This window comes from Schistocerca cancellata, chromosome 3 (genome assembly GCF_023864275.1).
Source record: "Schistocerca cancellata isolate TAMUIC-IGC-003103 chromosome 3, iqSchCanc2.1, whole genome shotgun sequence".
NCBI classification, from domain to species: domain Eukaryota; kingdom Metazoa; phylum Arthropoda; class Insecta; order Orthoptera; family Acrididae; genus Schistocerca; species Schistocerca cancellata.
In genome coordinates this window covers 590,139,127-590,166,793 of record NC_064628.1, presented here as the reverse complement: position 1 = coordinate 590,166,793, position 27,667 = coordinate 590,139,127, and the positions used below count along the sequence as shown (strand labels likewise).

Sequence of the window (27,667 nt, the reverse complement as noted above, 5' to 3'; positions counted from 1 at the left end):
AATCTAGTTATAATTCATGTAAAGCTAACGAGGATAGTGTACCTACATGGGAAATGTGCATATTTGGATATTACAGCGTTAAAAAATTGATTGCTTTTGATGATAGTCATGTTTAATGTGCAAAATAAATAAGTTACGCACAGAAATTAAAAAGTATATGTAGTGTCCCCCCTGACATATTTAAAACAAAATTACTTCCAGGTCAAGACTTTGTAATTCCTGCATTTACAATAAGATATTTTTCTATATTAGTTCCACATGTTCATTGTTCATTTACTGAGGCCGTCTATGCTGGGTAGGACGTAGACCTCTCTGACGAAGGACAGCTATCATTTTTCTATTGCACATTGGTTTTGCAGTTTAATGTATGTTATTTCGAAAATTATGGATTAATTCTGAATTATTGGGTTTCTCTTCATGGATTCAAGTACTCCAGCCTATTTCCAACGTCGCAGATTTATTATTGGATAATCTGACCCTACTCTTGATATAACCTCAATGTGCGTTATTGATAAAGAAATAAGTTGAGCCTTGTTTCCGGATAACATCACCAATATGAATCTTTATATACTCTGGTGTAATATTCATTTATAAATGTACCTATTACAGTATCGTTTTCTACTTTATTTGATCAAAAAACTTTCTTCGCCTTTTTAATATTTTGCCACTAAGCTTTTTGGCTTGCATAATTGAATATACATTAGCAACCTGCTTAACTGCTGACCCCGGAGTGGAAACCTGTCCTTGTCTGGACATATGCTTCAGCCACAGTCTATCAAATTCCATACTCTCTGGCGGTAGATCTTTAGGCTCTTGTGTTTTGCCACAGAAATGACGCTTTGCGTATATTCTGCTGTATTGACGTCTGTGCGCTGTACATCTCTTCATTTTCCAAATACGCCTAGCAGGATAGCAGGGATTTAATTACACTAGTATATTGCTCGCATATACCGATAATCTTAGTAAAATGAATGTATACAAAAATGGGATGGTCGTAATTGACAGCCAGTTCGTACTGGTTGTTACAGTTACTTGGAAAAGCTTTGTTTGAGAAAATTTTGCACGGTAAATGACACCGCCTACTCAGGATAATTTAATGACGAGACCGCAGTCCTAAATACACTAATACTTAAAAAAAAGGCTGCAATCATCTTCGTATTTTGGCAGTTGTGTTCAAGTAATCGAGCCAACGGTGCTTAAAGTCATGAAAAACAGTTTTATTTACATATATTCGATGACATTGAAGAGTTCAGTCTGGTTTAATGAGGGACGTAAGTCATTTCGTTGTTTTGTTAGGTTGAGAGAAAACGGTGGAGGGGATGAGGTGAGCTTATTGCTATCGCCATCGTTGATGGTGGTGTTGCGTCGTAGATGCGGGCGGCTACAGAAGTTTTTCGCAGAAGTAGTGGATGTTTTGGGTTTTGAAAGTACCACTGTGTAATTTATTACGAGGTAGTGGAAGCTATATTCGTTCAAGATATTATTTCACGTCACAGAGGTGGGTATAGAATAGAAAATAAGAGAAATTTGTGTTCTAGCCTGAGATGTCTAGGTAAGCTGCAGGAATATGTGTCTGCGCATGCGCAGACTTGCAGAAGGCTGTGATGTACACAAACTCACGTGGAATAACACAAACATAGTATTTGTCATTAGTTGTGCAGATATTGACATGATTCACACAAAGAGTGCGTTTTTCCGTTAGTTAAACAGTTGTCAACGCTGAAGAATTATAATTTTACACTTGTTTATGTTACGAAATGATTTAAATTTTGATTAATAAAGTGCACTAAGGGGTGTCCCTAGCAGAAATGTGGTCGTGGCCATGAATGGTGTTATTATAAACACTATAATGCTAGCAGCTTTAAAGAAACTAACGATTCCTGCATTTTATCTCAAGTAATGAGCTGCTTCACAGTTGACAGTTCAGCGTTGTATAATATCGACGTGTCAAATATTGTAGTTTACCATTTGTTTCTATTACTTTTCAGGAATGTCAGATACTCAGATTGAAAGACCTGTAAAAATGGAAAATACTGACGATAAAGAAACTTCCTTGACGAAAAGCTGTGCAAAGGAAACTGAAAAAATGAACAATAAGAAATTTCCTTTAAATGCATCGACTAAGAAGGGCAAGCATGAAAATGAAGCCAGATTCAAATTCGGAAGAAAGCGTTCTCAGAGTTTCATTGCAGGCAACGGCAAATTTTTTCCGCCGTATAAAAGAAGGAAAAAAGACAGTATAATACCACCGACAAAGTTTCTTCTCGGCGGTAATATCAGAGATCCTTTGAATTTGAACAGCCTGCAAGATGAAGAAATAAACAAGTAAGTGTACCATTGACCGTGGTTTAATGGTCATAAGACACATTTGAATTATTAAGCAATATTAGTCTTATTTGCAAAGCAAAACAGTAAGCCTTTGTCAGTGTCAAAGGAGCCCATGAATGGCATATAGCGGTAGCTGATACAAACTTGTAGCCACTACAGAATGAAGTGAACCAAACTCAAGTTGTTGTTGTTTTGTGTGTGTGTGTGTGTGTGTGTGTGTGTGTGTGTGTGTGTGTGTGTGTGTGTGTGTGTGTGTAAAAATAAAAATTCAAACATTTACTAATTTTGTTTGTTCAGGGCCATGAATGCTGTTACACCAAAGTCTTCACCACTTCCAACGCCCCATCACCGGAAAGGTGAAATTGAAGTTATTATTCCGCCAAATTTAAGGGATCCACTAAATTTAATATCGGGTGCAGATGATGCAGAATATGAACAGCAACTTGTTTCTCCAACCAAGAAGGGCAGAAAGTCTAGGAACAGGAAAAAGAAACGCAATTCATCTTCTGGTGGTTCAACTAAAGATGACAGTGTTGATAATGGTGTCTCTGGAGGTGCTGAATCTGCTGTAGCTGTTGAAGAGACCCAAGATAATGAGAAGGATGTTGTTATAGAATCAGCTACACAAATTGTTCAAACTGTGGAGGATAATGATGCAAAAGAGCCAACAGCCGCATCTGAAGTTTCAAAAGAAAAGAAAATACGGAAATCTTTAGACGAGCCAGGAAAAGATAAGAGGAATCGCAAAACGGAGCACACAAAAGACAAAATAGTGAGCCCTGTTATACCCCAGCCAGGAGCATGGAAGCGGCCTCTTCCTTATGGTCATCGCATTACCAATCCTTCAGGAGCTGTGTGCAGGAATCGCCCAGGTGGGAATCAGCAGAAAAAAGGTGGCAATGATGCACGTCCCAATTTTCGGGAAAAAGATGCAAGGTTTCAGTATGGAAACTATACAAGGTATGTCTTGAGCAAAAGTCAGTTTCACATTGTATTTTGATGTTAAAGTTGTGATTGATGTAGTACACTGTAATATTATTATGATGGAAGTTTAGCCTTTGTAAGAACACTCTTAAAGACTGCTGAAGTCATATTTGTAGTGTTCAGTTGTCAGTATTTTTCTTAAAAAACCACGTACATTCACAGTTTTTGCTCTGCCTGCAACATTAAAAATAAGTTTGAAGTAAATGGTATTGAATACGTTGCAGGCCAAATGACAGTTATATGATTTCTCTGGCACCTGTGACTGATAGTAAACAGTCTGCAGTATGTAACTACGTCATAGTTGAATGTCACTGAAATAATTTAATTCTGAATCTTAATCCTTCTTGGATGATAGAGGACGTAAAATTAAAGTTACGATAACGTTTACCAATAAATGTAAGGAATGTTGCTTCCTGCGTGTTCTCCATAAAAGAATAAAATATATTATTACAAAATAAAGATGATGATCTAAAAAAAGGACATTAAGAATTTTATGGAGTCATGTCAGCAGCACTTGCTGTGAGATGTGACGGGAACTCAAGGGGATATCACAACAGCTAGTTATAGGTACATTGCAAGAGAACTGCAGGCAAGCAACACATGTTGCAGGGTGGATTTAAACCAGGTGTTCCTGATGTGAATGTAATAGTGGAATGTGTAATATATTCAGTAAAACAGCAGTTGTAATCCAAATGGTTCACAAGATATTCTCTATAGCAGTAAAAATAATTTCATGGCATATAATACTCACTTGAAGCTGCAGTGCATGGTAGTGAGGCATACCTAGGTGCCAATTGCAGACTATGTTCTGAATCGCTATACCAACTTTCAGTAGCAGTAGATCAGCTGCATATGACATCACACGGGTTGGGTTTGGTGACTCACAAACTGTCGTATTCAAATCTAATGTAAACCTCGGAAATCATTGCAAATCAGCCACTACAACCTAAAACTCAAAAAAGTTGTTAAAAATTCAAAGTATTCACAGTGACAATTTAAGACAAACCTTTATGGCCCACCAGTCATAATACATTGCCTTTTTCCTAAACTCTTATTGGTTATCTCAAACTACTGCATATTGCAATTGTCTGCAGAAAGAACACCTTCTGTTCTGTTCTTTACGGTAGAATTAACACAATTTGTGTCATAACATTTAACTTCTGTTGTTATGTTGTCCTCAGTTGCAGGTAATATGTTGATAACTCACTTCAGGTCTGCCTAATTAAAACTGAACAAAATAAATTTTTGTCCCATATGCATTTCACATTTATCATGTGAAAATAATCGTTATTGACCCAGGAAAGAAGAAAAAATGGAATTCCAATAACATTATGAAAAGGATAGAGTGCTACTCACCAGATAAAGCATATATTGACTCAGATAATTGCAATGAAAAGACTGATATACATTTAAGATTTCTTCTGAAAGACCTTCTGGAGTAGAAAACACACACAAGCAACCCCCCCCCCCCCCCCCCCACACACACACACACACACAAGCCATTGGCCAGTAGCCAGAGAAAGTGGTCAGAATTATAGCAGTATTTTTGTTGTGCCTGTCTGTGACTTGACTTCTCCTCTATATGGTAGGTTTTCTCAACCCTACCTCACAGAAGTTCCAGTAAGTGAACAAGTGTTATACTCATCACAAGGATTACTTGTTCATGCAGTTTGGGAGACCCATAGCATTGGGTTTTTTCAGACATTGTTTTAGCCACATATTATGTGAACTGACTTACATATCAGTATCAATTTTGTTTGACTAGCTGTTAAAATTTGGTCTTCATAGTTCAGTGTTAATGGCAAAATGATAAATGTTGCTGCTAGGTTTCTTAAATTGGGTTTTTTAAATTCTTCCTGCTCTGCCATCAGATTGGGATGTATGAAATACGGCCTAATGCAGTGTTCAAATTGTAATATGCTTTTCTGTGCTAAAATAGTACCCTCTTCTAACTCCCAGTCATAAAAGAATTTTGTGTTGAAGTCTTTGGACATGTACCAGTAAATCCTCCCGAAATATTGTTGAAACTCTTCAACATGAAGTTTAAATTCTTTTGTATCCCCCGTGGAACTTAAAAAAACATCTACTTATCAATCTCAGTTGTATCACAGTTAACACAATTTTTACTCTTTTATTTTGTTTATACACAAATTCCATAAATCCGTTTGTGAGATAGATACTCCTTCATGGATGTTAAGAGTTTTAACACCTGCCCCGTACACTACCGCTGCCTACCATCGAGGTATCAGGTCGGAAGATGATAAAAACTGAACGAAACCAGTTACCACTTTTTGTGGTCAAGACTGTGTATTAATTCTTAATGCTTTAATGATTTCATTGAATCTCTGTATCTTGTTTGTTATTGTGATATGTAAAGCCATTTGTAAAATGTCTTAACTTCTTTACCTTACTTAACGACAATTATTAAAACAATATAAACACTTCAATTAGCATTTACTTCTACGCTATATTGCGGAATAGACATAAAATAATGCATTACTTCTTGAGGCATTTTGTGCTATTTATGATGGGGTATGGCTGTTAGTCCTGTCACCCATGTAGAGGAAGGAAATGTACAACAGATTCTCTGCCCTTAAACCAATCACAGGTACTCAATAATGCTAAAACAGAGTGACGTAAGTGAAGTTTTTATCAGATAATTTAGAAGCAATGCTGGCAGTTGAATAAGGCATTGTTATAATGAAAGTTAGTGTTCCTGTTGTCATGAAAGTTAGTGTTCCTGTTGGCATTAGGGAAGTATCGGATTCCACCTGTCTGCTTCGACCCATGGTGTCATCAAGATAGCAGACACCCGTACTTGTATATATGATATGATTACCATTATGTCATTACACACACATGTGAATAAAAATAAAAATGACATAGGAATATTTCGCTCCAGCAGTAAAACAAAACTTTTGGGACAGCCACGGAAGATAGGGGTTTTTAGACTGGGGCCAAGCCATACACGATAGTACACAAAACAGTACCATCCTGAAATAAATATTATCCACAATATCAAGCAGAAAAAGTTCTCAACATATGACTTAATGCTACAACACTTTCCTTGACTTATATAGCTCAAATGAAACCCTTGATACCAAAAAACCAACACATACAACTCCAAAAATGCAGTAGTGCAAGAGTCCCTTCACTTGTGTAGACAAGATGAAGCCAGTGATACAAAAACTCTCAGATTCACTTGACCAATTAATATACAAACAAAAAGCTATGCACCAAATCAAACTATAAATAATGCACAAAAAATGAAAAACTAACTTACCAACCTTAGAGACCGATGAATACAGCCAGGTTCCCCCTCTCTCAAACACTCACAAAGAAATAGAACAAACAAAAACTGGAACCATCCACACATAAAAAAACCCTCAGAAAACAAAAGAACTACTCTTCAAAGATGAATGATAACAAAAATAATACACAAGTAAAACAATGTCCCTAAAGGCCAACATAGATTGTTAAACCAGGTGTCCTGTCAGATTGCCAAATATTATAATGACACCGCCACATGTTCAGATCCCTAGTCCGAGAAGCCGGAACTCTAGTCAACTTCATAGTCTCATTATGCATGACACCTCATGTAGTTGACAATCAAACATTCTGCTGCAAAAAACTTATAGCCATAATCATATCATTGCCCAGTGCAACCTAGAGTAACTAATTATTAAATATGTTTGTAACATCTCTCTTTAACAAAAAACAAGAAAAGACTATTACATTTCGGTCCACAAAAAACACGCGACGCTACTCACACCTAACATAAACTCATAAACTTCCAAAAAATGTATCAATATCACGCCATCTCCAAACATGACATGACTCAAAGACACAGTGCCACAATGACGCCACACAACACTACATACATACATTGTGGATCAAAGCAGATGGTTCCCTTGACCCCCAGAATTCCTTCAGTAATATGAGTGTTTACATAATTATTTGAAATAACATAACCTTGTACAGCAACATTAAAACCGACAAATACTATGAAGATTTTTAGAGTTTGTCGTAATGCTTCACCACACAATCTCAACTGAGGATAATTTGATATTTGTATACCTGAGCCACCTGTATGTAGTAAGTGTCTTCAGCATCGTTGGAGACAAGATACCTTCAGTGATACCCTGGTCAAGGACTACTCTACATAGTTCACCCACAGGTTACTATGTTTGAGGTGAAGTTCTTGGAGATGTACACACTGAATGGAATTGTGGATGTGACATTAGCCTTTCGTAGAGATGGGGTCTGGAGAGTGGTCAGGTGTTTGGCCTAGCTGTATGTTGCAATTCCTGTATTGCAAACTTTAGGACACAGTGGAATGCCCTCTATGTGGATCTTTGGAAGTCCTTAAAGTCATTGTGGTGCAGCAGCTCATGGTCAAAGTCTCCCAACAGATTTTGCGTCAAATGTACTGTGTAGAAGTTTGATTGTTTTTCTTTGGAGGTGACTTATTAGATCTCCTTCTATTGTGGAACCAGATGACACTATCCTGTTTCTTGATATCCTGTCATAGACATGTGCCATTTGTGTGAGGATAACCATTCTTTAACTGCTGCTTTCACCTTGTCATCTTTTGCAAAGCGATTGCTGCCATGAAACTTTTCTAGGTAGTCAAGCAAGTGAAAATTGTTTGGTCTTCAAGAATCTTTTCGCCCACAACTTTGCCCAAAACTTCTGAGATCACCTTGGGTGGCCTGATCATGGTTCATCATGGACAGTTTGCTATCTGTCCTTGAAAGCTCTCATCTGCTTATGCACTTCGCTGTCGCTCACCAGATTGTGAACATACAACTTACTTATCTGTCTATGAATTTCCGCTGTTGCGATTTTTCTTGCCATCAAAAACTGACTCGCTGACAGTACTTCACAGTTGGCAGGCTGATCATTTGTTTTAAACATTTTGTACTGACACTGTAAACAGCACACTGCAACAGCACACTGCAACAATACCAATGCAAATGGGGTCATTTCATGAAGATGGCATGTCAGGAGTTGGTGTGTATGCACATTTCAGCATTCATGGTACATTAGATTACCTACGGCAGTTTGGACCTTAATTTCTGAATAACTCTTGTATTGTAACTCTAAATACTGGTTTTTGAAGACTTTAATGGAAGAGTGGGGAAAAGGAAAAATTGACTTCATAGTAGGACAATATAGGGAAGAAGTCTGATTTGAAAATAGGGTGACATTGAGACATGCCAACAGTTTCATGGAAAATTTTATATGGATTATTTAGGTATGAGGATTCGTAAGTACAAATAGACATAATTAACAAAGAGGTAAAAGCTAATCATAGATTAAGATTAAGAAAGGTGGAAGTTATGGATCAGATTTCTTTATTGGTCAAAGGCACAAATTTCTTTTTAATTTATTCATTCAAGCAATGTGTTCTGGAAATCGTACCATGAAAGAGAGCCTTCAGAAATACGGTACAAGTAAAGTTCAATGTTAAGATGTAGAAACAACCAGTCCTGGCCATTGTTGCAGAGCAATCCAACAATAAATTATAACTAGCACTAACATACTCGCTCATAATTATGGTAATTACTTCTAGATTCCTCATATGTATATATTTATGTTAGGCAAAAAGCAGCTTATTTTAAGGGGAAAAAAGCCATTGGTGCTCTTCCCATACAATACTGCTGCTGTTTTTATCTTGCGTTTCATACAGATCACTGTTGCTGTGGTCTTCAGTCCTGAGACTGGTTTGATGTAGCTCCAAGTTACTCTATCCTCTGCAAGCTTCTTCATCTCCCAGTACCTACTGTAACCTACATCCTTCTGAATCTGCTTAGTGTACTGATCTCTTGGTTTCCCTCTACGATTTTTACTCTCCACAGTGCCCTCCAATACTAAATTGGTGATCCCTCAATGTCTCAGAACATGTCCTAGCAACCGATCCCTTCTTCTAGTCAAGTTGTGCCATAAGCTCCTCTTCTCCCCAATTCTATTCAATACCTTCTCATTAGTTATGTGATCTACCCATCTAATCTTCAGCATTCTTCTGTAGCACCACATTTCGAAAGCTTCTATTCTCTTCTTGTCTAAACTGTGTATCGTCCACGTTTCACTTCCATACATGGCTACACTCCATACAAATACTTTCAGAAACGACTTCCTGACATTTAAATCTATACTCAATATTAACAAATTTTTCTTCTTCAGAAACGCTTTCCTTGCCATTGCCAGTCTACATTTTATATCCTCTCTACTTCGACCATCATCAATTATTTTGCTCCCCAAATAGCAAAACTCCTTTACTACTTTAAGTGTCTCATTTCCTAATCTAATTCCCTCAGCATCACCAGACTTAATTCGACTACATTCCATTATCCTTGTTTTGCTTTTGTTGATATTCATCTTATATGCTCCTTTCAAGACACTGTCCATTCTGTTCAACTGCTCTTCCAAGTCCTTTGCTGTCTCTGACAGAATTACAATGTCATCGGCGAACCTCATAGCTTTTATTTCTTCTCCATGGATTTTAATACCTACTCCGAATTTTTCTTTTATTTCCTTTACTGCTTGCTCAATATACAGATTGAATAACATTGGGGAGAGGCTACAACCCTGTCTCGCTCTCTTCCCAACCACTGCTTCCCTTTCATGCCCCTCGACTCTTATAACTGCCATCTGCTTTCTGTACAAATTGTAAATAGCCTTTCGCTCCATTTACTTTACCCCTGCCACCTTCAGATTTTGAAAGAGAGTATTCCAATCAACATTGTCAAAAGCTTTCTCTAAGTCTACAAATGCTAGAACGTAGATTCGCATTTCCTTAATCTTTTTTCTAAGATAAGTCGTAGGGTCAGTATTGCCTCATGTGTTCCAACATTTCTACGGAATCCAAACTGATCTTCCCCGAGGTCGGCTTCTCTCAGTTTTTCCATTCATCTGTAAAGAATTTGCATCAATTGTCTATTTACTGACACAGTAACGGTGTGTCTAAGACAAATATTGGGGTTACTTTGAATCTGGGGCTTTTCAGTTTCCTGCCTGATGCCCACTGACAACTGTTATAAACTTTTACATCTGAACATTAAACTTAACAATGTAGGAAAAGACAGATTCCTACTTACTGTAAAGAAGACATACCAGGTTGCAGATAGGCACAATTAAGACACTTACAAATAGCTTTTGGCCACAGCCTTCATCAGTAAAAGAGAGACACACACCATTTCATTCTTAATCTAGCGAAGGATGCGTGACATATGTGGGAATCACTTTCACATCTAGTGTTACGGCTGCTAAATTCATCGTAAGATGCTGGAGTTAGCTGCCTTGCATGTGTGTGAGGTGTGCTTGCTGGTGTGAATGAATGGTGTGTGTTTCTCTTTTTTCCGACAAAGGCAGTGGCTAAAATCTTATGTGCAAGCGTCTTTTAAGTGAGTCTGTCTGCAACTTAGTGTTATCTATAGGGTAAGTAGCTGTATATCTTTTTCTACATTGCTTTTGTTCCTACCTGGAGTTTTCATGCTTGAATTCATCCTAAATTCACTGTTGTTATTAACCTCTAGTACAACTGTGAAGCACATGCAGTACATTGGCATGTAGTTTATGAATCCCTAGGTCCCTGGAATGGCTTCTGCAAGACACTGTCATGAGCTTTATGCAATATTCTTACTGGGATCATCAATAGTATAAATACTTTTCAACCTAATTTTAGTGCACCAGAAGATTGTCAGACATAGGCTCGCCATATGTCCAGAATTAACCTGGACAGTCCTGGTTTTTTAGTACTGCCAGTGTAATATCTCTGGTTGCAAAAAGTCTGTGATTTGAGAATTTTATGAGTGGTGAGAATTTTTAAAAAAGTCTTAGATCTGTATGTTCAACATGGTGTTTTGCAACATTCTGTTGCAACTGAGCCTCTCTCATCTGACCTTGTAGTGAGCACTAATGTTGATGGTGATGTGTGGCTGCCAGTTCTGCCACAACTTTGAAGTTATTTTGCGACAATACAGGGGCAATATGTTCATTGTGTTTTCATGTATTAAGTAACTCTTCTACATAGTTTTGATAGTTACAAAAACCTATTCCATTATTCTCCTGGCTGTATCTGGTATGAATGTGTTAAGGTGCTTTATTACTACACTTGTGTCATCTGCAAACATTGCAGTTTTTGAAGAGCCATTCAGTGTAACCCAAGGCTGGTGCTACTAAGAGGGAACAAGATTCCAGTACTTTGGCTGACGTACCATTGTAGGCAGAAGAGTTAATATTTCTGGTTATGTTTGCTGACTTGGTAACCCCTTAAATAGAAGACTCAAAGGATATCACAAGTAAATGTTCAGGACAAGGAAAAGAAGATAAATAATACTTGGAAAACTTTGCATGAATCAGCTAAATTCCTCCACCATTTGAGATTAGCAGAAAGAATCGCACGACTGCTCGATAGCTTCACAAGTGAATTGTGTAGAATGTTAAAAGGGTATCTACAGCAAATAGAATGCTCTTAGAAAGCTCTAGAGAAAGTTAATGGGTAAGAAACACTAATTGACATAATAAATCATGGAGATTAGTTAAAGATAAGAAAGATTTGAACTTTTGGTGGTTAGCAGCTGTGGACATGAAACACAGACAGGTTTGTGGAAGGTACTGTTAACTGTGAAGAAACTAGAATGCCACGTGGAATAAGAATTTTTATGAAATTTATACAGTGTCAGGTGAATCGTGATCAATTGTTTCATCAAAAATGTTAAGGAATTTGAGAACAAACAAGACAGACGACAATTTATTCAAAAGACATCCATAAGTGGAAACATTACTATGAAGACCTGTTGACAGAAAGGAGGATAGAGTAAAAAGACTGCAATTACAAATTGGAAGCCGTTAAAGAGCACCATCACGTGTTTACAGTGAAAGAAATTGGAGGAGCATTAAAGGGGGTGAAGAATAACGAACTTCTAGGCCCAGGAGGCATACTTGTTGAGCTTTACAAATATGTGCCCATAGCATTAGAGGTTCTAGTTAATTTGTATACAAAATGTGGAAATGAGGAACCTTGTCAGAAAGAAAATGTGCTGGTTTTAGCTCTACAGGAGGAGGCAGAAAAAATATGTATAAATTGTGCTGGAATGAGTGTAAGTGCTTTGTCAACTAGATTGTGTGGAACATATGTTGTGGGGGAGAGTTTAAGTACAAACAAGAGAACTTGAAGATCCTGTGTGGCTAATCTGTTTATCCTTAAACAACTAACAGAAAGAAAAAAAAAAAAAAGTATGCAAAAGAGATCCACTTGGTATTTGTCAGCTTCAAGAAAGTATATAATAGTGTACTAATAAGTAAATGTGTTGGCAGCAATGGAGTTAAAGGTATACATTGAAAACACATACAACTTTGAAAATCTTATTAAATACAGTACAAATAGAATTAAAACCTGCTGAGGGATTCATGTCACTTCCCAGTACATAAGGGCCTCTGACCAGGTGTTTCTATTTTATAAATGTTACTAAAACACATTACAGTGGGAAATAGAAAATTGGTTCAGAATGTGTAGTCAAAGAATTGTACAGCCTGGAGAAATAAATCTTCATAATTTCATGTTTATAGGCAAGTTGATTATCCTAGCTGAAGAATGAGAAGATAGTTAATGTATATGAAGGAAACTGATAGAAAAATATGCAAGGATATAAACATGAGGAAAAGGACAATATATTTTGTAATTAGGCATATAGGGAAAGACTGGTAAGAATATAGGTGAAATAAATGTTTTGGAGTTTAGATACTGGGAGTTACTCTAAATGCAGAGGCATATGGATGGAAAAGGTGTTCTCCATGAAGTTAGACTAGAAAAAAACCATGACAAGTAAGCCAAAATCTGCCTTGATAGAGATGCCTTAGAAAACTGTACAACTACAAGGAGACAGAATGGCTGGACAATACTTATCTATATAAGGAACAACTCAAAGTACTGTAAATATACATTTAAAAGCAGGAAAAACTCTTGTTTAGCTTTCAGAACTATTGTCCCTTCTTTAGGAAAGAAAGAGAGTGTAGATTACAGAGCCCCAAGACGAGAGGGACTCACTCACATTCTGACACCTCCATCTTCATCACCATCTCGTCACATTCTCACAGTAGGTGAATTTCTCTCAGCTTGGAGTCTGAGTGACCTACCCCAACCTAGACCTGTTTTCTCCCTGAAGAAGGATCTGCCAATTGTAAAAGGATTGTAATAATAATGGGGTTTACCTACTTCTAACATCAGAATAAAGACAAGATTCACATTTTTAAGTTATTTGTGGAATACACCACGTATGGATCATAACAATGGTGTCTGAATTTAAAAAAAATAAAATAAAAATAAAAAATAAAGCAAGAGTAAGCAGCATAGAAAATGGTATTTCAGAGACGATGCTGTTGGAGTGACTTCATGGATTAAAATTAGAACAACAGATGTTAATAGAAGACTGAAATTAAAAAAGGGCAACCTCCTGTTTCAGTCTGTAGGGAAAAGCAGCTATGTTGGTATATGACATGATGAGGTTACTAGAGCAGAAGCTACAAAAAACTTGGAAACTAATCTTTTGTGAAGAGAATGAAATGAGATAGAGAAAAACAAAAAGATGGATGGAGGAAGTAAGTGCTTGGCTGGGTAATCAGTTCAAAGGTTGGAGGAAGGCAATGGTGTACCACCTCCAAAAGGACCATGCCTAATAGAACACTGTGGTGTTCAAAACAGTCTTCGAATTGATGACTGGTATGCTTTACGGAAACAAGTAGCTTACAGGACAAAGAATGGTGAAATAGAAGATGATGATGTGCTAAGGGTGTGACAAGTGGGCTTTGGACTAAAAAGGGAAAAAGAGTAAACATCATTTGCTGCGGCACTGAATACAGTGATTTCACTAAATTCATTAAGACAGCAGCCAGGCTGGTTCCTTTGGAAGAGCACATCACATTTACTTAACCAATCTAAGCCTGAGTTTCATCTCTAATGGCCTTGTCATTGATGGGATGTTAAGTCCTAATCTCATTTCTTTCTTTTTGTGTCATACAAACTTGGTAAATTGAACCAATCCATTTCAAATAGTCATGACACTAGAATTCTTAAGTGATATGAAAAAGTCCATCTTGTCATATTTACTTTGGGTCAAGTGGGAGAGATTTCCAAGTGATAATAATCTGATGAGACCTAAAACTCTTAGGTAATGTGACTCACATTTTGATGATGTCAGAGAGAACTACTCTAGAAAGCTAACCATGTATGGCTGTAGAAGACTGTTTTTTCCTTAAGTCATCCAGACTTTTCAGGATGTTTAACCAGCAGAGAAAATATTATAGGTTTAAATGAGATATTTTGCGATGTACAAACGTATGGGTGAACCTTTTCATCACAGTTTGTGTGGACATGCTGTTGGCAGTGAGGTTTCACGAATACTCCTGTTCAACTAAACATGTTTTATTCAGGGACATAAGTAGCTCTACTTGCCTTGCTGCATGTTCTGTGCTCATAAGATGACTGGTGTTTTCCATGTGTAATGTTGAATTTCCTCCTCCAGTTAGTAAGTAAGTAGGAATACATTCTTCAATCTGTTTACAGAGTGGTTAATGGAGTCCCTCCCCCCTCTACCCCGCCTCCTCTTTCAGCTTATGATTAGTGGTAACAGCTATATGCCTTTTTTGACCAGGCATTGAACAGTCCATAGCGTATATGTTACATGGCTGTGTGGGGTTGATATTGTGTAGTTTTCATTAATATAAAATCCAGCATAGAATATAATTTGTATGTGTAGGTTGCTACTTACTAAATAGAAGAGGCAATAATCACTGCAGAGATACATATAAAAGACTGAATGATGTTCATGTTTTGCACAGAGTCTTCCGGGAAAATAAAGGGGGTTTGAATGAGGGAGAGGTATGAGTTGGGATGGGAGGTGGTTGGGAAAGATCACGCTGGGGTAAAACAAAAAAAAAAGTAAATACATGCAGAGGTAAGTTATGGGATGTTGAGATACACACAAAATGGTGAGAAGGGACAGGAGCAAGGTAGAAGATCCAGAGTAGGAGAAAGACTTATGCATGCACACACACGTGTGGTTCTCATATCAGTTATATTTACATCTGAGTGATTAGTTATCACTGGTATTCAGTGATTTAATTTTTCCTGTAGAGGGGGAGCTAATGTCACATTTTGGTATTGTGTGTACTTCTCAGTCACAAAGCAATAAAGCAGTGTGACATTAGTAGGGAGTTCCAGATTTTACTGTTAGTGTGTCATGTTGGGAATGCATGTAGTACACACTTATGCAATTCTGTTCAGTACTAAATTTAAGTGCTGGTAATGACACTAGTGTGCCTATATGCCACTTTTGAAATGTTATTGTTTGAGAGCTTATTGATAACTGTTCTTAGTTAACTCTTTACTTGTTCTTTACTTACATATGTCTTTCTGTAGAATGGCTCCATAATATCAAATTTGTAGCAGACTTAATTTATGCGCAGTACCTGTTAATTTGCAAATTACACTGTCATTTGTTATTTACAGGTATTATGGCTATCGAAATCCAATGCATGAGGAGGACTCAAGATTAAAATGTTTCATGCAGAGGCCAGAGCTATTTCAAGATAAGGATGTCTTGGATATTGGGTGCAACATAGGCCATGTGACACTTATGGTGGCACGTGACCTTGGTGCACGTAGTGTTGTTGGCATTGACATTGATAGGAAATTAGTTGAAATCGCACGTAAAAATGTGCGTCATTATGTGAATTGTGCTGAATCTCCTCCAGGGGATAGAATGATGTCCGATTGTCCACCAAATAGGTTTTTCCCCATTTCAATGCCTATTTTGTATGGCCCAGTGGATGTGCCTGGCTTCACAAAAGGAGAAAGTCCATCGGTGCGCAAGAAATTTCCTCACAATGTGTCATTTGTACAGGTAATAACTACTTTCTAAAACTTCTTTACTGTAATGATTATTACTTCAAGCACTTAGTTGAGTTCATTCCTGTGCAGCGGTGGTGCAACTGCTGCTTTCTCTACCTCTTTAATTAGAGTCTTGAAGTTGGTGCAGGGAAAGCTATTGCACGTTTTAATATACATTATACGAATAAAAATGAAGTGTATATGCAAAAGTTTGTTAAATTCACAGACATAAATGGACTTGCTGGTACTTGGCTTCATCTTTGTCTCCACTTGTTGTCACGTTGGTTGGGTTGCACGATGGGTGGATCGCCCTCCACCCAACCTCCAAAGTCTGAGGTTTGGGCGAAATGCTCTGTTTTTTCTATCTCTGTCAACCTGTTCATCTTTCTGTCTGAGGAAATAATTCCAAATGCTAGGCGTTGTTCCTTTTTTGCTATTTTTAAATGTTTCTGTCAGAAGTACATGGAATTTTATGTGCTGGTGGTAAGGACCAATATTTTGTCTCCTTGTAACTTTAGAATATGCATTTATAACCTTTTTTTTCTGGATTGTGTAGCTGTTTCTCTTTATTTGCAGGGAAATTATGTATTGGAATCAGAGGCATTATTAGGCACAGAACAGCCACAATTTGATGTCATTCTGTGTTTGAGTGTCACAAAGTGGATTCATCTTAATTGGGGAGATGCTGGACTTCGCCAGGCATTCAGGCGCATGTTTGCTCAGTTAAGACCTGGTGGACATTTGATACTTGAGGCTCAGTCCTGGGATTCTTACAAGAAAAAGAAGGCACTTACGGTATGTTCAGTAATTCGTAAAATTATTTCAGATTAGTGACAGTGAGTACATGCCAGTAGGCTTACAAGTAGTATACATTGTCTCGGCAAAAATATTGCTGCATACTGGCCATTTACGTAACTGAATTTTTACTTTTTTCTTAATCTACAAGTAAACTTTAATAAACATACCCAATCAAACACTGGTGTTGTGTATCCAAATACCCATCTGTGGGGTACGTGTTACAGAAATTACTTCAGTTTGTTTTAAAAACTGTTCAGTGTCTGGCTGCATCTGTACTTTGCTAGGGAGGTGGTGAAGTGTGTTGCTGCATCCTTGCTCTTTTCTGTGGAATATTAATGGTAAATTGTGGATAGTTGAGACAATTCTGATGCTAGTGTTAAATTTATGAATGCTACTGTGTTCTTGAATTGTGCCTGTTTCATCACAACAAACTTCATGAGAGAATAAATATCATTAGGTTGCTATTAGCGTACCTAGCTTTTTAAATGTGTTTTGTGTAGAATTATCTGAGAAAATTTTTCCATGTGACATTAATGAATGAATGGAGGTGTTCAAAGTGAAACATTTCTCTGGTGTTTTCGCCATGAAAAGCAGTAATTACACTTACAGAAAATGCTGTCAAAACATTTGATAATCTATGTAATATTATGATTTCCATTTAAAGTTCTGGTCAAAATGAACACTGAGGAATTTTAAAAACTTGATTTTACATATTTCCTTTCCCCTGTGTGCATTGGCGCTGGCTGTCCAGTAAACTAACTGCTGATGAGTCCTGAAATAATTCGTCTCATTAAAAACCATTCATTTCTTAGCACTGCAACATACACACTACTCTCTGGAAGGTTTCATGAGGGAAAAAGGTTGGAGATACGTTTCGAAAAATGTGATAAATTAAAAATCTGTGAATTTTTTTCTCTGTATATAACTGTATTTTTTTCTGTTTTATCATGTGTTGGTATTTTCTGAAGCTCCATCTAGGGCTTACTTGATTAGTTTTCAGTTGAATATTCTGTCTGGAAACTATTCCTGTTCTGTGTGTCTCTTGTAGCTGTAACATATATCTCTAAATATTCCAGTCCTTTTTCATTGCCAACTTTTAATTAGTGTTTCACTATGTTTTGCAAATGAAAATCTCCTGCAACATTTTTCTGTCTATAGGTGAACGCTAATGTAAAACTGTTGTAGGGATTTTGATACAGTTTCCGCTAATAGCTGATACACTGATTCATGAGGAAGATTTGTGTGTATAACAAAGGCCAACAGTTGTTTTGATGCCAGGGCATTTGAAGTTGATTTTGCATGAATTTGATGCCGTGCATTCAAATATGGCATTAGTTTTTGCCTAGGAGCTCAGGTTTCTAAGCCGTAACATTTTATTGAAATACATTGCACTTTTAAATTAAACCCATGGACCAAATTAAAAAAGACATAATTTCACCATATTAGGCAGATATTACTATACACACAAATAAAGGAATAAGTTGTTGATGAAACCAACTAGTCACTGAACACTTTGGAAGCTTCTTTTCAGTGTCACTCTTAGAATGTATTTTGAAACAATCCTATCTCAAACTCTTGTAGTAATCTGTCATCATGTTTGCATCACATTTTCCTTGGTAGCAGTCCTCCATAGTTTTCATATCATGGTGAAACCTCTCACCTTCTGCCACAATGGTGTCGCCTAAACTTTCAGGAAAACTGAGTAACCAGTGGTGTTTTTTGTCTCTGCTATCCTAGAGACACAAGGAGCATGGATAGGATATCTGGTGTGGTCCCTTTGCTGTTCAAGGAGAAAATTTACCATTCTTAAGTCCATACAAACCACTCATTGATGTTTGTGATACATGATCTTCTCCAAGACCAAAACTCTAATGTCATGTTCTTTTATTTTTGTTGAGCGAGCAATTGGTGTTTAGCCATATTGGTTCCTGTTGTGTATGGCACATTCCAAATTTTGCTTTGAATTGTCAATAAATAGGTGCCAATCATCTTGAAAATATCCAGAAGCCCCATTTTTTCCAGGAGCTATCCAATTTTGTGATAAAATACAGAACTGTCTTTGAGAGAAGGGTTGCAGTCACTCTCTCCTTGTATAGTAAAAGATAATTTTGGTTCCTTGTACTAGTAAATTTTTGTCATTCAACCTGGAAGCTAGTAATTCAGAAGCTTCTTTTGACAGGTTGAGATCTTTGGCGAGGTCATTCATCTCTTTCTGGTTGAAACATTGAGGAATTGATGGCATTCCCTCATCAGTCACCTCCATTAGTGTCAGAGACACAATACTGGTCATCAGAGACCCATCCTGCCATCCAGATTAAGTTTTCCATAAATTCCCAAAATTATTCCAGGTAAATGCAGGGACGGTTCCTTCAAAAAGGGTATAGCCAATTTTCTTCCCCTTCCTCTTGTAATCAGAGCTTGTGTGCCATGTCTAATGACCACACTGTCAACAGTATGTTAAACTGTAATCTTCCTTCCTTCCTTCCTTCTCGCTGTGGTAGCTGGTGAAACATTGGGATCAGTCACTTCCTCTGAGTGAAGTATTGGGCACCTCGCAGACACTAAATCAAGATAAGTCCACTTGCTATGGTTGTTTAGATTGATTCCAGTAAATTTCACTAGACATAAATAACTCATCAAAGCGGTTTTGGTCCTCTCCGGACCACTGCTACACCAGATCTCGGATGTTTTCTTTTTCCGATACTCCATTGTTGCAATTGTTTTGTACGAGTTTTGTAGAACTAATGTATTGCCAAGTTTTATCGTGATCATAAAGCCTGACAGCAAGATAAGCTCTCTTTACAAAGTAACTAACAGTTTCCTGTTGTCTTTCAACATGTGTCCTTCAAATATGTAGCAAAACACATCAGGATAATTTGTATAACTTCTTCTGCTTGGCCTCATTTTATTTCTATTCAACATCACAAATAAAATAATCTGCACTGCAGTACAATTTTAGGTTAACTTCGTAACAACTCTTTTCTACATACATGTATTACAAGAGGCCAGCCTGATTCTACCTTGTGTGGCAAGAATTCATGTATTGAAGTTCACTTAACTTACCAAATGCTTCCTCCTGTTGAATTTTCCTCGAGTTGGACGGCAGACTGACAATAAGGCAAATAAGCAGGAACCAATCCTTGTGTATATGATTCAGAACTGCACATTTTATATAGAACTGATTGTTGGAACAGGGTATATACGACCCGGGACAACTGGGAAATCCGGGAAAAACCTGGGAATTTTTTCATCCGGAAGAAACCTGGGAATTTTTCGGAATTCCGGGAATTTTTCATTGTTTTAGCTTTCAGTTAAATTTTTGTAATTTTGACTGCAGAATAGATTCTCTAGCAAAGAATGTTATTATATCCTGCTACTGTAGAATGATACTGCAACAATAAAATATAAACGAGAGGGAAAAAAATATAAACGTGCAATTTACAACAAAAAACCGTGCACGCACAAGCGTCTGCAAATAGCAAAAATATGTCAAATGCCGTAGGGCGCAGACTGTATTTCTTCGTAACAATAAACTGCTTGCTATGAGCATGACGTCACAACTGTTCACATTAGGTTCGTTTGACCAATTGCCAGCGGTCTGTTGCGCATGCTCATTTGACTCGCGTATTAAGCAGTACCTTCTCCCGCTACTTGAAGTTTGGCTGTTAGCTGTATCAGTAGTAGCAGCAAGCAGCCAGATGCAAACGATAAAAATTTTTCTCATGCGCCCTATCTGCCAGATTCATGCTTGCACAGTTGTCTGAGTTGTAGTGGGGAGGAGGTTAACCTCCACGTTAGCCGTGTTAACGTTAAGTGATTTCGCTGCTTCTCTTCGTGTACAGCTCCCATGTCAAATGAAAACAAAACGGATTTCTGTGGCCGGGAGCTATCAAGCGAATTAAAATACATTCACATAATTACGGAGGGCAAAAATATATTATTAATTTCAGTTTTTTGATTTTATTTTGTTTCCAAGTTAGTAGCAGTCAAGCATTTGCAGAACAGTGAAGTTATTTTTGCAAGTTTGCTAAAGAAATTTGGCTTTATTAATCTTTCCGCTGAGGCAATCATTTTATTTGAAACGAAGTGTTTCATTCTACAGTATTGGCTAGTTCCAACTGTTCGCTGAATTTCAAGTGCAATTTCAAGTGCACGTTATCTTCTTCTGCCATATATGGCATTATGCCGTAATAAAGAACCAAAAATGATATCGTAGAGTACTGGTACTCCAAGAAAATTTACACCCCAAAAACCACACTGAAAAACTATCAGATGCGACCTACTTCATTGTGAATCTGGAAAAAGCCAATTTGCACTTCAAGCCGAATTGTACATTTTAGTATGGTTTACGAAATTCCGATGCTCTTTGGAGTATCCTCTGATGCACTGTTTCTTTTATGGTGTAATGTAAGCTCTCTTAGTGCTTTATACACACGAACATACGGGCTTCCTACACCACTGCAGTTGCACACCCACAATAATGCCTGTTTTCTGGCGCTCTCTGGCAACTGGTAAATCGAACCTATTTCTAACAATCTCCGGATAGTATTACGAACGGTAGTTAGAAAAGCGTTACTTTCAAAGTAAATTTCTTTTTATGCAAGATGAATTGTGTTAAGTGTGAGAAAGTGGGATGGATATCTAAATCACAGAGCGTTCGAAACTGAACAGTTTGAGGACCAGCCACTTACAATAATTTGGAGCAGAGACATTTATGTCATAATTTTAACTTTTTCTAGCACATTTGTGTGATGTGTCTTAAAGTATAGCACACGCAAAAAAAGATCAATATTACATGTGAAAGCTTAGGTTCTGTTGTAGCGTGTTAATCTTAGAGACTATCATATGTGAAAGCTTAGCTTTTCTTGTAGATATACGGTACTGTGTACGTTAATGTAAACCGTTAACTTTTCCTCTTGCGTGTTCGCGCCATGTAACCAGTGATCTTGCTATTGGCTGACTATAACACGTGTCATATGCTCTGAATAGCTGCTGTCATCGGCTGACGAGATCTCGTGGCCTCAGATATGACTCGCTTACAAAAGAACATCGCAACCTCGGTTTCAACGCTCCGGAAACTAAAGCCCTGTGTTTGGTGCAATTCGCATTTATACTTTCGTAATACGAAAATATGCAACGTATATTTTACTGCAAATCCAAGGTCTTTCCAAAACTTCTCTTTTTTTTTCTCTCCAAAACTTCTTTGCCCCGTCTTTTCTTTTCTTTTTTTCCGGGAAGTTCTATGCGATTGTATAAAACGTTAACCATTCATAGGATTGATAAGCTTTACAGTTCCGAGGGAAAATCTATGGAAAACCTACTGTCACTTAGAACAGAAAAAGTGTATTTTCGCCCGGGAAAAAGCATATTTTTTAAACGGGATATCCGGGAACTTTTTTTCCTTGTCCCCGTATATACCCTGTAGAAAAAACACCGATGTAAAAACCTAGAGCAGATAGAGAAAAATTGATATCATATCTAGAATCAGTGAGGTCAAAACATCATGAGTACACTGTCGTGCTCCTTAAACCACTATAGTCATCTGGAAGATGTGTGGTGATACCTTCACATGTCACATGAATGCCCAGTTGAGTGTCTCCCCCACCCCCCTCCATGGCATAATAGTGGTCCCACCAGCTTGTGTCCAGATCATGGTACATGTTTCAAGCAGCTATTTGCCTGGATGATGGCATGCATGGACCCAGCCATTGACCTGGTGTAACAAGAAACGTGTGTCATCCAATCAGGTGACATATTTACGCTGACTGACACACCAGTCTAAATGATCCCGTCTCACTGCAATGTTTAATGCAATGCCCCTGTGCTGTGTGTCACATTGTCTTAACTGATGTTCACTGCACACTGATGAGTCTCTCATATCCTGCACATCTTTTTCATGATCAAAATTTTCTTTGGTGTTGCTGGAGTGGTAGTTGAAGAGTCATCTGTGCAATGTGATGTTGCCATTGGGCATGTCTGCTTCCCTGTTGAAAAAGTGCAGACCTATGTCTTACTAATGCTTCACTTCAGGAACTTGCATAACCAAGGCAGAGTTAATCTGTAATCTGCATCAGTTTCTCTTTAGCCTTCATAGAATTCGAAAGCCACCATGTCATTTCAAAATTAATGTGTCTAGCTTGGGTTTTGCATTGGCTGATAATATAGGTGTTATCCAGTACCAGAAAACTTTCTTCACCTTGAAATGATACACAGTCTCAGTTTCTATAGGAAAATGCCAACCAAGGATGTAATTCAGTGTTCTCTTGTTAACTCACCATGTTAAGTGAAAATCATCCTGAGATTGGTGTGTTGTACATTGATTTAAGGTTGGTAAAAGTAAATTATGTTATCCCCTTTCACCTGAAGCAGTATTTGGTGAAATGCTACATTTAGGATTGTATTATTACTCATTTTTCCAGGTCTGAAGTCTAGTTGTGAATAGATGAGTCCCTCTTCCTAGGTATTCTTATCTCAGTGGTCTGTGGCATTTCAGAACATTAAAATGTATGGCAGAGCAGTGACCTGTATAAGAAGTTTGTCAAATCTTTCAGTTCAGTTTTCCAATTTCAGCAAGCCTGTGACTTTCTTCTTGGTGTTCTTGAAAAAAGCATGTGAAAAATGACATCCAAAAACCAGTGATTTCAGCTAATATTATTGACTTTCAAGAATTCTACTGAATAGTTTCAATTTTTGTTATTATTTCTGCAATTCACAATTTAAATAATGAACTTACTTACAAGAACTGGTGCAGTTTTCATTATTTAAATCATGAATGATTTGGTTGCAGGCTTTCTTGAAAAATGAAATGTGATGAATGAAATTAAATTTCTGCAATTACTTTTAGTGATTACAGACTTGTTTCAGCTTTCACTCTTATGAAGTTACCTCTGCTTGTAAAAACATTAGCACAGACTTGTGAAGCCAATGACTGCAAAATTCTTTTGGTTTCATTTTGACTGGTGTCAGTTACACTCCAAACATCTGCAACTAACGCCCCAAACTGTTCATATTGCCAGCTACCATTGCTTCTAGCCTCGTCTGAGAACTGCATTCAGTGACACAGTCAGCTGAAAAGAAGAATGTATTTGGGTATATTACAACCCTCATATCTGACAGAAATAATTCCTCCACCCCCCTTCATTTTTCTTTTCCCTGGTAGTACGAGCTCCACGTTATCATCAGTCACGCAATTTCACACACACTGCTTTGTCCACTATTCACCACCTTCATTGTCTAAATCATTTGAACATGCTTTTGATCAGATGAAGCTCAAGTGTGCTATTTTAAAGATATGGAAAATCAAACTTCTGCCTGAAATACATCTTCAATATCTATGGTACTTAGTTTTCATTCATTTGCACCCATAAAATATGAAAAGAGGGAAAGAATAGTACTAAAATGTGAAAACTTATATTTTCTAAGGACAATGCTATTTCCGAACGATATGTAGCTGTTGGTTGTAAATAATGGAAGAGTTTTGTGAGCCATACTAAGTGTCTCATGTTATTTTATGATTTAGCATCATTTATTGGTCAGTAGCATTTCTGAAATAAAACTAATGTGATAGCTAGTTTTAATGCTAGTAATACTGTGAGGCTATGAGGTTCTTCAAATCAGCATTCAAAGTTGTTTTACATATAAAATAAAACATTTTATAGTGTAGTAAAATAGTAATTATTATTGTGATACATAGTCTATAATGCCAATACTTTAACATATTTTGTCTGTGCTTCTTTTAACAGGAAACTATTTTCAGAAACTTCAAAAGTATTGAGTTTTTTCCTCATAAATTCACACAATATTTGCTTTCTTCGGAAGTTGGTTTTTCAAAGTGTGAAGTTATTGATACACCCGTACATAGCTCTAAAGGTTTTCAAAGACCAATTCAGCTCTTTACAAAGGGTGAGCACTCGCCCTGTCATTCAGTGGTGAGCACTGGTACAACACCATCGCATCAGATGGCTTCAAGCAGAAGTAGAAAACCAGTTTATGCCAGTGTTACAACTTTGAGCGAAGAGACTGGAGAAGAGAAGACTGTAGAAACAGAGCAACAAACATCAATGGAAGTGGGGAAGTGTGAACCAAGTACAGACATTGCCAGTTCCCATGACTTGGCTGCTGACAGCCCCAATACAGCCAAAGTGTGTGAGCATAGTGATGTAACTTTAGGAGCTGAGTCATTTGATTATGATTCTGGTGTTGTAGACAGTGTTGCATCTCAGATGGAGCTGTCTGTGATAACAGAAGTTTCTAAAGAAAATACTGTTGTTTATCAGGATTCCGTTTGTGAAAATGCAGACAGTGTTCATACAAGAAGTAGTGATAACAGTAGTAATGCCACTGCAACAAGCACTAGCAGTAGTACTTCTTCTTGTTCGGGTTCTTCACCTTCTTGCTCAAATTCGGATGTAGAACGAGAGAGGGGCAAGGCCAGATAGATGAAGCTGCATTGATAATAAATGTTGAAATTGCACTGAAATTGTTTTTATGTTTTGTTATTCTGGCACACTTTTATTGAATAACTCATATTATTAGTAAGAGTGTATGCTTTTATTATCAGTTAAGACTGAGGCATTTAGTAAAAGTGTCAAGAGATAATTTTCTGCTTTATACAATACATTTGTAAAAAGACCAAGAACAGTTTGTAGAAAATATTGTATTGTTGTTAACAGTTGCTTGCTGTAAGCTTTAATAAGTTTGTTCTTTGTAAAGTGTGAGATATAAATATATTTAACACATATGTGCTTATATGAAACATTTATTTTTCAAAAACTGATTTTGTTGCATATTTCTTGTAATATATTGAACAGTGTTGAAACTACCTTATTTTATCAAGATATAAAATTAATTTGGTATATACTGTCCCGGTGACTTTTGTCCTGTCATTGTCTTGTTTTGTTTTCCGTGTCACGTATTTCCTGTACAATAATGTGTCATTTTTTTAATGCCCCTCTTGGGGACATTAATAGGTAGTATTTCTCACTTATTTGACTGCTGCATGAAATGTTCCAGTCCATTATGTTATATGTAATTCTTTATTTCAAATGTTCAAATCTATTATATCCTCCTGCAATCAGTGTGGTATGTTTGTGAGTATATAAGTGTTTAAACACATTGTTGTATAGATGTATACTTATGCACTAAATAATTGTTGCTAAAATTTAAAATATTTTAATGTGTTTTTCTGTTTTTTACTGAGTCTGTAAAAACCATCTTTAGACTCCCAACTTGCACAGTATTTTAAACTACTTACTGTTAACAGACTTGGGAGAATGGTATCAATTGTTTTCTTGTGTAACTTCCATAGCTTGTCAGGTGGTGGTGATTGTGTCAATGTTACATTGTTTCTTAAGCCAAATGTTTAGAATCAAAATTTTACTCGTCATGTCACACATTTTAGGGGCATTATTTTGCCTCTGTCAGTTGCAAATTTTCAGACTGCACATTGAATGTTTGGCCCTAATTTTTATGTTGGTGCTTTCATGGTGATAGCACTATTATAACAGCATTCATTATTGGCCAAAGAAAGTAATAATACCAAGTATTACTCAAGCAAGCAAGCAACCAACTAACTACTCAGTTTCACATGTGTGTATGTATTTTGGGAGAATCTGAAGTGAGAATCTGCACATACACTTGTCTTTGTCAGCACACACTACTTGAACACTGTTGAAGATCTTAATCTCTTGTGAGTTATGGTATGTATGGGAACAGAATAATCAACAAAAACAAAAAGTATCTGAAATAACAATTAGGAAAAGACAGATTGCTACTTATTGTAAAGAAGATATGTTAAGTTGCAGCTTTGGCCACAGTATTCATTGGTAAAAGAGAGACACACACACAATTCATACACACAAGCAAGCATATCTCATGCACACATAACTGCCAACTCCAACATCTCGGACCGGAATGCAGCTAGCACATGGGGTCCCAGCAGGAGAATGCTCTCGGTTGTTCTGTGGTTTTCCCTAATAGGGATTTTAAAGTGCATCTTCCAGAACAATTTACAAATTATGATGCAGAGTTATATGGCATTCTGATGGCACTGGAGAGGGTTGACAGACATCACTGTAAGAGTTTTCTTGTCTGTTCCGACTCTCTTAGTGCAGTGCAAGCACTTCATCAAATGTATCCGGTAGACCCGCTGATTCAGCTCATCCATGACTCCTTGCAGCGGTTCCAATGCCATGGCAAGGAGGTGTTCTTTTGCTGGGTACCTGGTCACATTGGGATTCAGGGTAACGACATGGCTGACAAAGCTGCCAAGCAAGCATGTTGGGACGGTGCTGTTCATCAATGTCCCATCCCGTTGCATGCCATTATCTCATTTTCTGACAGATGCATCATGCATCAGTGGGAGACTGAATGGTTGCAGGTGTCAGACAACAAACTGCGGTCGCTCAAATCTACCACAAAGGCTTGGTGGACTTCGTGTCAGCCTCGCTGCTGGAAGGAGGTTTTGCTTACCAGACTGCACATCGGGCATAGCCCTTTCACACATGACTTCCTCCTCTGGTGGGAGGATTCACCATTCTGTGAAGTTTGTGGCGTGCTGCTTTCAGTTCAGCATACTGTGGCTACGTGTGTCCTGTATACTGATATTAGGGCAGCCCTTGGTCTCACTAGAGATATGTCCACCATCCTCGCCGATACTGATACCTG

At 37.5% G+C, this 27,667-nt stretch overlaps 1 protein-coding gene across 1 annotated transcript; it reads left to right on the top strand.

Moving 5' to 3' along the window:
* The first annotated feature begins 926 nt into the window (after positions 1-926).
* Positions 927-25,717, top strand: LOC126175454 (7SK snRNA methylphosphate capping enzyme-like). Its single transcript, XM_049922257.1, has 6 exons — positions 927-1,498; positions 1,989-2,325; positions 2,626-3,288; positions 15,824-16,217; positions 16,781-16,999; positions 24,745-25,717. Exons 2-6 carry the CDS (start codon positions 1,991-1,993, stop codon positions 25,438-25,440), a joined length of 2,307 nt encoding a protein of 768 aa, XP_049778214.1. The 5' UTR covers positions 927-1,498; positions 1,989-1,990; the 3' UTR covers positions 25,441-25,717.
* The last annotated feature ends 1,950 nt before the right edge of the window (positions 25,718-27,667 follow it).

Excerpts from the sequence above, each read along its gene's own strand:
- LOC126175454 (XM_049922257.1), top strand. The coding sequence starts at position 1,991 with ATGTCAGATACTCAGATTGAAAGACCTGTAAAAATGGAAAATACTGAC. Across the intron at positions 2,326-2,625 it reads CAAGATGAAGAAATAAACAA|GGCCATGAATGCTGTTACAC; the intron begins GTAAGTGTACCA and ends TTGTTTGTTCAG. Across the intron at positions 16,218-16,780 it reads ACAATGTGTCATTTGTACAG|GGAAATTATGTATTGGAATC; the intron begins GTAATAACTACT and ends CTTTATTTGCAG.